General features: G+C 57.7%; 1 protein-coding gene across 1 annotated transcript in view; it reads right to left on the bottom strand.

The window, feature by feature from the left end:
* madd (MAP-kinase activating death domain) overlaps positions 1-11,939 on the bottom strand; it is a 117,705-nt gene that overhangs the window by 17,545 nt on the left and 88,221 nt on the right. Inside the window, exons 16-22 of the mRNA XM_070871679.1 lie at positions 10,211-10,329; positions 9,245-9,365; positions 9,051-9,156; positions 8,519-8,629; positions 6,833-6,940; positions 5,506-5,670; positions 4,018-4,090 (exon numbers count right to left, since the gene is read on the bottom strand). Coding sequence (XP_070727780.1) covers positions 4,018-4,090; positions 5,506-5,670; positions 6,833-6,940; positions 8,519-8,629; positions 9,051-9,156; positions 9,245-9,365; positions 10,211-10,329 — 803 coding nt within the window. The remainder of the gene's footprint in view (positions 1-4,017; positions 4,091-5,505; positions 5,671-6,832; positions 6,941-8,518; positions 8,630-9,050; positions 9,157-9,244; positions 9,366-10,210; positions 10,330-11,939) is intronic.

Consider the following 11,939-nt stretch of genomic DNA (forward strand, 5'->3'; position numbering starts at 1 on the left):
CTATAGAAAGTTGGAAAATGACCACCAATGCATCCACTATTTCTAGGGCCACTTCCTTAAGTACTCTGGGATGCAGACTATCAGGCCCTGGGGATTTATCGGCCTTCAATCCCATCAATTTCCCTAATACAATTTCCTGACTAATAAGGATTTCCTTCAGTTCCTCCTCCTCGCTAGACCCTCGGTCCCCTAGTATCTCCAGAAGGTTATTTGTATCTTCCTTAGTGAAGACAGAACTAAAATATTTGTTCAATTGGTCTGCCATTTCTTTGTTCCCCATTATCAATTCACCTGATTCTGCCTGCAAGGGACCTACATTTGTCTTCACTAATCGTTTTCTCTTCACATATCTATAGAACTTTGCAGTCAGTTTTTATGTTCCCTGCAAGCTTACTCTCCTACTCTATTTTCCCCCCTCTTAATTAAACCCTTTGTCCTCCTCTGCTGAATTATAAAATTCTCCCAGTCCTCAGGTTTGCTGCTTTTTCTGGCCAATTTAGGTGCCTCTTCCTTGGATTTAACACTATCCCTAATTTCCCTTGTTAGCCGCGGTTGAGCCACCTTTCCCGTTTTATTTTTACGCCAGACAGGGATGTACAATTCATTCATGTGATCTTTAAATGTCTGCCATTGCCTATCCACCGTCAACCCTTTAAGCATCGCACAAGATTGCTAATTAATCCCCTCTCATTACACAACACTCAATCTAGGATGGCCAGCTCTCTAGTTGGTTCCTCGACATATTGATCTAGAAAACCATCCCTTATACACTCCAGGAAATCCTCCTCCACCGTATTGCTCCCAGTTTGGTTAGCAAAGTTACAAAGCCATGTTGATTGATTAGATGAACAGGCAAAACTGTGGCAGATGGAGTTCAACCTGAGCAAATGTGAGGTCATCCACTTTGGGCCCAAGAAGGATGGATCAGAGTATTTTCTCAATGGCGAGAAGCTTGGAGCTGTGGAGGAGCAGAGATTTAGGGGTCCAAGTGCAGAAAGGTAGTGGAAAGGGCAAAAACTAATTTAAAAGGTGAATGAAGTGTTGCCCATTATCTCGGGGGCTGGAATACTAAGCAGTGAAAGTTGTATTACAGCTATACAGAGCTCTGGAGCACTGGGCCCTGCAACTCATGGAGGATAAATCGGTCTCGGAGCGGAGCAGCGTAGATTCCCCAGATGATACCGGGGCTAAAAGGGTTAAATTATGACAACAGGTTGCATAAACTTGCTTTGTATTTTTTGCAGTATGGAAGATTAAGGGTTAATCTAATTGAGGTATTTGAAATGATAAAGGAATTAGACAATATAGAGAAACTATTCCCTCTGGTGGGGAGTCCAAAACAAGGGGGCCTAACCTTGGAGCTAGGCCAGGAGTGAAATCAAGAAACAATTTTTCACTAAAGTTACTGAAAATCTGGAACTCTCTTGCCCCAGAAGGCTGGGGACACTGAGTGACAATTGGAGGTTCAGCCCTGCGATGGATAGATTTCTGTTGGGTAAGGGCATCAAGGGATATGGAGCAAATACAGTTAAGGTGCTGATCATCCAGGATCTCACTGAATGGTGGAAGAGGCTCGAGGGGCTGACTGCCCTCCTCCTGTTCCTAAATTCGGTCACACTGTCGTCGAGGCTGTCCTGTTTAAATGTCGGAGTAGGCTGAATGGGGAAAGGGTGGGGGACGAAGACTGAGGCAAGAGCTGTATCAGGGGTACGGCACGGGGGGGAATGGGACTGAGGGGGGGCTGTATCAGGGAGATGGCACGGGGGGAATGGGACTGAGGGGGAGCTGTATCAGGGGTACGGCACGGGGGGGAATTGGACTGAGGGGGAGCTGTATCAGGGAGAGGGCACGGGGGCGATGGGGGAATGGGGAATGGGACTGAGGGGGAGCTGTATCAGGGAGATGGCACGGGGGCGATGGGGGAATGGGACTGAGGGGGAGCTGTATCAGGGAGATGGCACGGGGGCGATGGGGGAATGGGACTGAGGGGGAGCTGTATCAGGGGTACGGCACGGGGGGGAATTGGACTGAGGGGGGGCTGTATCAGGGAGAGGGCACGGGGGCGATGGGGGAATGGGGAATGGGACTGAGGGGGAGCTGTATCAGGGAGAGGGCACAGGGGCGATGGGGGAATGGGGAATGGGATTAAGTGGGAGCTGTATCAGGGATGGGGCACGGGGTGATGGGGGAATGGGACTGAGGGGGAGCTGTATCAGGGAGAGGGCACGGGGGGAATGGGACAGAGGGGGAGCTGTATCGGGGGGGAGGGCAGGGGGGGGCGATGGGGGAATGGGACTGAGGGGGAGCTGTATCAGGGAGAGGGCACGGGGGAAATGGGACTGAGGGGGAGCTGTATCTGGGAGAGGGCACGGTGGGAATGGGACTGAGGGGGAGCTGTATCTGGGAGAGGGCACGGGGGGAATGGGACTGAGGGGGAGCTGTATCTGGGAGAGGGCACGGGGGGAATGGGACTGAGGCGGAGCTGTATCTGGGAGAGGGCACGGGGGGGAATGGGACTGAGGGGGAGCTGTATCTGGGAGAGGGCACGGGGGGAATGGGACTGAGGGGGAGCTGTATCAGGGAGAGGGCACGGGGGAAATGGGACTGAGGGGGAGCTGTATCAGGGAGAGGGCACGGGGGGAATGGGACTGAGGGGGAGCTGTATCTGGGAGAGGGCACGGGGGGAATGGGACTGAGGGGGAACTGTATCAGGGAGAGGGCACGGGGGAATGGGACTGAGGGGGAGCTGTATCTGGGAGAGGGCACGGGGGAAATGGGACTGAGGGGGAGCTGTATCAGGGAGAGGGCACGGGGGGAATGGGACTGAGGGGGAGCTGTATCTGGGAGAGGGCACGGGGGGAATGGGACTGAGGGGGAGCTGTATCTGGGAGAGGGCACGGGGGGAATGGGTCTGAGGGGGAGCTGTATCAGGGAGAGGGCACGGGGGGAATGGGACTGAGGGGGAGCTGTATCTGGGAGAGGGTACGGGGGGAATGGGACTGAGGGGGAGCTGTATCAGGGGTACGGCACGGGGGGGAATTGGACTGAGGGGGGGCTGTATCAGGGAGAGGGCACGGGGGCGATGGGGGAATGGGGAATGGGACTGAGGGGGAGCTGTATCAGGGAGAGGGCACGGGGGCGATGGGGGAATGGGGAATGGGACTGAGGGGGAGCTGTATCTGGGAGAGGGCACGGGGGGAATGGGACTGAGGGGGAGCTGTATCTGGGAGAGGGCACGGGGGGAATGGGACGGAGGGGGAGCTGTATCTGGGAGAGGGCACGGGGGGAATGGGACTGAGGGGGAGCTGTATCTGGGAGAGGGCACGGGGGGAATGGGACTGAGGGGGAGCTGTATCAGGGAGAGGGCACGGGGGGAATGGGACTGAGGGGGAGCTGTATCTGGGAGAGGGCACGGGGGGAATGGGACTGAGGGGGAGCTGTATCTGGGAGAGGGCACGGGGGGAATGGGACTGAGGGGGAGCTGTATCTGGGAGAGGGCACGGGGGGAATGGGACTGAAGGGGAGCTGTATCTGGGAGAGGGCACGGGGGGAATGGGACTGAGGGGGAGCTGTATCTGGGAGAGGGCACGGGGGGAATTGCACTGAGGGGGAGCTGTATCTGGGAGAGGGCACGGGGGGGAATGGGACTGAGGGGGAGCTGTATCTGGGAGAGGGCACGGGGGGGAATGGGACTGAGGGGGAGCTGTGTCTGGGAGAGGGCACGGGGGGAATGGAACTGAGGGGGAGCTGTATCTGGGAGAGGGCACGGGAGGAATGGGGGAATGGGACTGAGGGGGAGCTGCATCAGGGGAAGGGCACGTGGTGAATGGGCCTAATGGTGCTGTAAAATTCTACGATTCTCTCTCTGACCTGGCAGTGTATCCCATTCAGATTGTGATGGCACTTAGACATGCATCAGTGCACATCGTCCTGAATGTGGTGGTGCTTACACATTCAGCGACAGTGTACACTGGCCAATGTTTTGGTACTTACACACTAATTACGTTGGCAATGTACCTGGTTTGATACTCTGTTGCCTTGCAGCTGCACGCTCCATGCTGTCCTTCACACAGTAGTACAACTCGCGACACTGTCAAAGAACCACACGATATTGTGTTACTTACACTGGGGAGTGGGGAAACACAGAGAGTGGAGGGGGTGGGGTGGGGTGGTGTATCCCACTGACTCCCACAGCTACCTGGACTACACTCCCTCCCACCCCGTATCCTGTAAGGACTCCATTCCATTCTCCCAGATTCTCCGTCTCCGTCGCATCTGCTCTGACGACGCCACCTTTCACTAGTGACTCTGACATGTCTTCCTTTTTCCTCAACCGAGGATTCCCCTGCACCGTGGTTAACATGGCCCTCGACCGTGTCCGTTCTATTTCCCGCACCTCTGCTCTCACCCCTTCCCCTCCCTCTCAGGACCATGACAGGGTTCCCCTTGTCCTCACCTGTCACCCCACCGGCCTCCACGTTCAACGGATCATCCTCCGCCATTTCCGCCACCTCCAGCATGACCCCACCACCAATCACATCTTTCCCTCCCCTCCTCCCTCAGCGTTCCGAAGGGATCGTTCCCTCCGCGACACCGCAGTCCATTCCGCAGTCACCACCAGCACCCCCTCCCCTTCCCACGGCACTTCCCGTGCAGGCGCAGGAGATGCAACACCTGCCCTTTTCCCTCCTACCTTCCCACTGTCCAGGGCCCCAAACATCCCTTCCAGGTGACACAGCGATTTACTTGTACTTCTTTCAATGTAGTATACTGTATTCGCTGCTCACGATGTGGTCTCCTCTACATTGGAGAGACCAAGCACAGATTGTGTGACCACTTTACGGAACACCTCCGTTCAGTCTGCAAGTGTAACCCTGAGCTTCCGGTCACCTGTCACTTTAATTCCCCGCTCCACTCTCACTCTGACCTCTCCGTCCTCCGTCTCCTACACTGTTCCAGTGAAGCTCGAGGAACAGCACCTCATCTTTCGTCTTTCGTTTAGGCACTTTACGGCCTTCTGGACTCAGCATCGAGTTCAACAATTTCAGAGCGTAACCGCTGACAATCTTTGGCTCCTTTCCCCCCCCCCGCAAACCCCCCGCCCGCGCCCCCCCCCGCCGGCGGAGCCTGTTTCTTTCTTTCTTTTTCTCTTTGTCTCTAATGGCAGTTGGTCATTATCCCGCCATTCACACCCTATCTTGACTAATGTTTTTCTAATTCCTGCCATTACAATTTGAACTTGGGCCATCATCCCGTTTGACTCTCTAATCTCTCCTGTCTTCCACCCCATCACAGACATCCTCTTTTGTTCTTGTTTCCCCTCCCCCTTTCAGAGCTGGTTAAGAATCTGTCTATTCCGAACACTCTCCAGTTCTGACGGAGGGTCATTGACCTGAAACGTTAACTCCGCTTCCTCTCCACAGATGCTGCCTGACCTGCAATTTCCAGCATTTTGTGTTTTTAACCACACGAGTGTTCACCCAGAGACGGTGCGTGTGCTTGTACCTTCTTGGTGTAGAACTTGTTGAGCTGGGTCTCCTGTCCGTTGCGTCTCCACAGACACAGCACCTTGGTTTTTGGGCAGTACGTCATGTTGATGAGCTTCTCGTACCACCACCGCTCGTAGACAGTCCCAATGTTACTGCGCAGCACTATGCAGTCGTCGCAAACCTACAGAACACAAGAAGCACAGGGCGAGAGCCAACCCGATCAACTGCAGCCAACACCCACAGTACAGACAACAAGCACCGCCCCAAGTCCCAACACGCACGGGTGGAGAGGACACATGAACATCTCTGCCCTCAGACCCATTAACCAAACTCAGCCTGCACATAATCAGAGGCACCGAAGGACAAGGGACTCCGGTAATATGCACATAATCAAGTCAGTGCCACCAGCCCCAGACCTGCAAATCAACATCCAAAGGCAGAGCCAAACAAGACACAGAAAACTGGTCTCTCCAACATATCCGCTCCTTGTGGTACCCCAAAACACCAGCGAGGGGATCCCATCAATCAGGGCTGGACCATAACACCAGCGAGGGGATCCCATCAATCAGGGCTGGACCATAACATCAGTGGGGAGGGGTTCCCATCAATCAGGGCTGGACCATAACATCAGTGGGGAGGGGTTCCCATCAATCAGGGCTGGACCATAACACCAGTGAGGAGGGGACCCCATCAATCAGGGCTGGACCATAACACCAGTGAGGAGGGGACCCCATCAATCAGGGCTGGACCATAACACCAGTGAGGTGACCCCATCAATCAGGGCTGGACCATAACACCAGTGAGGTGACCCCATCAATCAGGGCTGGATCATAACACCAATGAGGGGACCCCATCAATCAGGGCAGGACCATAACACCAATGAGGGGACCCCATCAATCAGGGCTGGACCATAACACCAATGAGGGGACCCCATCAATCAGGGCTGGACCATAACACCAGTGAGGGGACCCCATCAATCAGGGCTGGACCATAACACCAGTGAGGGGACCCCATCAATCAGGGCTGGACCATAACATTAGTGAGGGGACCCCATCAATCAGGGCTGGACCATAACACCAGTGAGGAGGGGACCCTCAGAATTAGAACTATTACTCAGATGCCAAGGGAACACGGACGACTGCAAAGACTTGAAGGTGTTACATTGAGCGTGGCAAAGTGGACAGCACTACAAAGCATCACGCAGTTGAATTTCTCTGACCACGGGTGTGACACAACCAGTCCGAGAATATTACAGGCAGGCAAGTGGCTCTTTGCTCCTCACTCTCGGCAGCTTGCCATTTGACCAGCCCCGGGGATTGCGGTGTAACCGAGCAGTCCCATACCTCCATGAAAAAGATTTCACCATTGGTGTCGGTTCCTGCGTGCACCACGAACGTCTGCTTCTTGATGTGGCGGCTGCCGCAGGGGCGGATGTGGAGATCACGGCTTTCCTGGGAAGCAAACACACGGCCATTAAAGGAGCAGTTGGTTCCAAGCCACCCACTGACCGGCACACGGCCATTCCCAAAATGCGCAGCCTGCAAGCGGTCAGTGTGTAAACAGGAAGGAGTGCCGTTTCCCCACTCTCGCTCCCCGCACTGCGTTAGCTCCACCAATCGCACATCTCTTCCTGGGCCACCTTCACCATCTCAGTCCTTGTACACCACCTCCCCAAGTGGCAGACTGCAACCTTCCTGCTCATTCTGACCGACTGTAACCTTCCGGCTCATTCTGACCGACTGTAACCTTCCTGCTTATTCTGACCGACTGTAACCGTCCTGCTAATTCCGACTGTAACCTCCCTGCTCATTCCGACTGTAACCTCCCTGCTCATTCCGACTGCAAGCCTCCTGCTCATTCCGACTGTAACCTCCCTGCTCATTCTGACTGACTGTAACCTTCCTGCTCATTCCGACTGCAAGTTTCCGGCTCATTCTGACCGACTGTAACCTTCTGGCTCATTCTGACCGCCTGTAACCTCCCTGCTCAATCCGCCTGTAACCTCCCTGCTCAATCCGCCTGTAACCTCCCTGCTCAATCCGCCTGTAACCTCCCTGCTCAATCCGCCTGTAACCTCCCTGCTCATTCCGACTGTAACCTTCCTGCTCATTCTAACCGACTGCAAGCTTCCGGCTCATTCTGACCGACTGTAACCTTCCTGCTCATTCTGACCGACTGTAACCTTCCTGCTCAATCCGCCTGTAACCTCCCTGCTCAATCCGACTGTAACCTTCCTGCTCATTCCGACTGTAACCTTCCTGCTCATTCTGACCGACTGTAACCTTCCTGCTCATTCCGACTAACCTGCTTGCTTATTCTGACCGACTGTAACCTTCCTGCTCATTCTGACCGACTGTAACCTTCCTGCTCATTCTGACCGACTGTAACCTTCCTGCTCATTCGGACCGACTGTAACCTTCCTGCTCATTCTGACCGACTGTAACCTTCCTGCTCATTCTGACCGACTGTAACCTTCCTGCCCAATCCGACTGTAACCTTCCTGCTCAATCCGCCTGTAACCTTCCTGCTCAATCCGCCTGTAACCTCCCTGCTCAATCCGACTGTAACCTTCCTGCTCATTCCGACTGTAACCTTCCTGCTCATTCTGACCGACTGTAACCTTCCTGCTCATTCCGACTAACCTGCTTGCTTATTCTGACCGACTGTAACCTTCCTGCTCATTCTGACCGACTGTAACCTTCCTGCTCATTCTGACCGACTGTAACCTTCCTGCTCATTCTGACCGACTGTAACCTTCCTGCTCATTCGGACCGACTGTAACCTTCCTGCTCATTCTGACCGACTGTAACCTTCCTGCTCATTCTGACCGACTGTAACCTTCCTGCCCAATCCGACTGTAACCTTCCTGCTCAATCCGACTGTAACCTTCCTGCTCAATCCGACGGTGACCTTCCTGCCCAGTCCGACTGTAATCTTCCTGCTCATTCCGACTGCAACCTTCCTGCTGGTTTATGTCCCCGGACAGGGCACAAGGCGACCTGTGACACGAGATGGAGTTGAATGCTCACCAGCTGTGGGAGACGGTCGAGCAGGTCGTTCACCTCCTGGCTGTGCACCAGACCAATGTGCGATTTACCCATCAGCCTCCTCACCTTCTTCCGGATGTCATTCTTGTTCATCTGTAACAGGGAATGAATGCGAGTTAGCAGACCTGACTGTGCACCAATCCACAACACCGCCCTGTTAATTACAGGGCAGCTTCTCTGACAGTTACAGCTCGAGTCCTGTTCTAAAACACTGCTTCAGTACAAAAATATATCATAGATGTAGGAAAATATATCTGCCAAAAATACTATCCCTGTCCTAGGAGTATTAGATTCGACAGTGTAGAGGGAGTTTTACTCTGTATCTAACCCGTGCTGTACCTGCCCTGGGAGTGTTTGATGGGACAGTGTAGAGGGAGCTTTACTCTGTATCTAACCCCCTGTATCTGCCCTGGGAATGTTTGATGAGGCAGTGTAGAGTGCAGGAGGGATATGGGTCTGTTATTTTTCAGTGTAACCATACCGCCCCCTCCAGCCCCAGCAGCTGGGAGCTGACCTTGACCATCAGCATGTAGATAATCATGTTGTAGAGTAACGTGGACAGCAGTCGGTCCTCATCATCTTCCAGTCGCTTTCGGTCGTGTTCCCCCAGTGACACATACCTGCAGGAAGAGAGTCCAATAGGATAACTGACAGAGGACTGCACACCCGCTGCACCCCTTCAGTGCCGAGTGGCAGAGACTGCCGTACCTGTCGATCATTTCCTGTGGTCCCTGGTCCATGCCCATTCCTTCTCTCTCCAGCATCACTGCGTCCAGGTAGGTGTCCTCCCAGAACTGGACCTGGTCCCACAGCACCGAGCGTTCCTTACCTGAGGAGGAGCAGGTAAGACAGTCAGAGGTGTTTGTCCCTCGCCCAGTCAGCCAGGGCCACGAGCCACGTCACTCAACACACAGCAGTGGCGTGCACAGAAGGCCTTCTCTCAGTCCAGTGTGGAGGCAGTGTGGGCAGAGCTGGATCACAGCACAGTGCCACAGGCAGGGATTCTGTGACGTGCACACATTCTTCCCACCGGACCGGAGAACACACGCAGAGGGACCAGAACACAAGCAAGGCCCAACCGGGCCGGGGTGGGGGGGGGCGTGCAATCAATACACAGCAGAGGGCTGCACAGCCTCTAGAAAATGACTTGCTGCTCATCAGCCCCGATAGGAACTGGTGCCAAACGAACCCGGCCTCACCAGACCGGGGCCCCCATGCTCCACACTCACCGCGCACTCCTGGTCTCCCTCCTGCCCCCGCACCACCCCCCCACCACACACCCCGTCTCCCCCTGCCCCCACCGCCCCTCCTCCCATCCCCCACCTGGACCCCTCCCATCTCCCCCCGCCCCCCTCTCTCCCCGTCTCCCCCACCCCTTCCCTCTTCCCCCGCCTCATCTCCCCCCTCCCCCCTCCAGTCTCCCCCCCTTCCCCGCCCCTCCCCCCCTCCTCCCGTTTCTCCCACCCCTTCCCTCTTCCCCCACCCCTTCCCTCTTCCCCCGCCCCCCCTCATCTCCCCCTCCCTCTTCCCCCGCACCCCACTCCGCATCTCCCCCCCCCGATCTCTCCCTGCGTTCCAGTCTCTCCCAGCACCCTGCGCCTCTCCCATCGCCTCCTGTCTCCCACACGCCGTGCTCGCCCTGCACCCCAGGCTCCCCCTGCGCCCCTGCCTCACCCCGCAATCCTGACTCGCACAGTGGAAGGGACTGCACAATCCAGTACCACACGATTATCAGAGTGCTACATGAACACATCTCCATGTGGCTCACAGTCGATTCCTGCAGGATGCATTGTCTGCACAACCTCTCACCAGCAGGAAGTACCGCCACCAGCAAAGGCATCTTCCACACCATCTGCCAGAGCCCTCGGCTTTGCTACTGCTCCCAGGCCATCATCATTTGACTATCACTCAAAGCAGGTTAAAACCACAATCCGACAAGGCCTTCCAAGTACCATGACTCACAGGGACTCCCCAGAACCTTGGTAAGCTCCCACAATTTTTATAAATTGAAATATAAATGGCCTGATTGTAATTGACCCCGTCTGCCCAGCCACACTTTTTGCAACATAGGCTGCTCCCCCAGACCCAGACTCCAGTCTGGGGCGGAGGAGAAGGGGCGAGGGACGGAGGGGGGGGCGAGGGGGGGAGAGGGCGGGGCGAGGGGGGGAGAGGGCGGGGCGAGGGGGGGAGAGGGCGGGGCGAGAGGGGACTGGGCGAGGGGGGAGAGAGGGCGGGGCGAGGGGGGAGAGAGGGCGGGGCGAGGGGGGAGAGAGGGCGGGGCGAGGGGGAGAGAGGGCGGGGCGAGGGGGGAGAGAGGGCGGGGCGAGGGGGGAGAGAGGGCGGGGCGAGGGGGGAGAGAGGGCGGGGCGAGAGGGGGAGAGAGGGCGGGGCGAGGGGGGAGAGGGGACGGGGCGAGGGGGGAGAGGGGCGGGGCGAGGGGGGAGAGAGGGCGGGGCGAGGGGGAGAGAGGGCGGGGCGAGGGGGGAGAGAGGGCGGGCGAGGGGGGAGAGGGGGCGGGGCGAGGGGGAGAGGGGGCGGGGCGAGGGGGGAGAGGGGGCGGGGCGAGGGGGAGAGGGGGCGGGGCGAGGGGGAGAGGGGGCGGGGCGAGGGGGAGAGGGGCGGGGCGAGGGGGAGAGTGGGCGGGCGAGGGGGAGAGGGGGCGGGGCGAGGGGGGAGAGGGGGCGGGGCGAAGGGGGAGAGGGGGCGGGGCGAGGGGGAGAGGGGGCGGGGCGAGGGGGGAGAGGGGCGGGGCGAGGGGGGAGAGAGGGCGGGGCGAGGGGAGAGAGGGCGGGGCGAGGGGGAGAGAGGGCGGGGCGAGGGGGGAGAGAGGGCGGGCGAGGGGGAGAGAGGGCGGGCGAGGGGGGAGAGAGGGCGGGGCGAGGGGGGAGAGAGGGCGGGGCGAGGGGGGAGAGGCGGGGCGAGGGGGGAGAGAGGACGGGAGCGAGGGGGGAGAGAGGACGGGAGCGAGGAGAGGAGAGAGGACGGGAGCGAGGAGGGAGAGAGGACGGGAGCGAGGAGGGGGAGCGGGAGCGAGGAGGGGGACGGGAGCGAGGAGGGGGACGGGAGCGAGGAGGGGGACGGGAGCGAGGAGGGGGACGGGAGCGAGGAGGGGGACGGGAGAGGAGGGGACGGGAGGGAGAGAGAAGGGGGTGGAAGGGAGAGAGAAGGGGGGTGGAAGGGAGAGAGAAGGGGGGTGGAAGGGGAGGAAGGGGGGTGGAAGGAGAGAGAAGGGGGGGAGGGGAGGAGAAGGGGGGGAAGGGAGAGAGAAGGGGGGTGGAAGGGAGAGAGAAGGGGGGTGGAAGGGAGAGAGAAGGGGGGTGGAAGGGAGAGAGAAGGGGGGTGGAAGGGGGGGGGGGGAGGGGGGAGGGGAGAAGGGGGGTGGAAGGGTGAGCGAGAAGGGGGG

Source organism: Pristiophorus japonicus, unplaced genomic scaffold (genome assembly GCF_044704955.1).
Source record: "Pristiophorus japonicus isolate sPriJap1 unplaced genomic scaffold, sPriJap1.hap1 HAP1_SCAFFOLD_274, whole genome shotgun sequence".
Classification (NCBI taxonomy): domain Eukaryota; kingdom Metazoa; phylum Chordata; class Chondrichthyes; family Pristiophoridae; genus Pristiophorus; species Pristiophorus japonicus.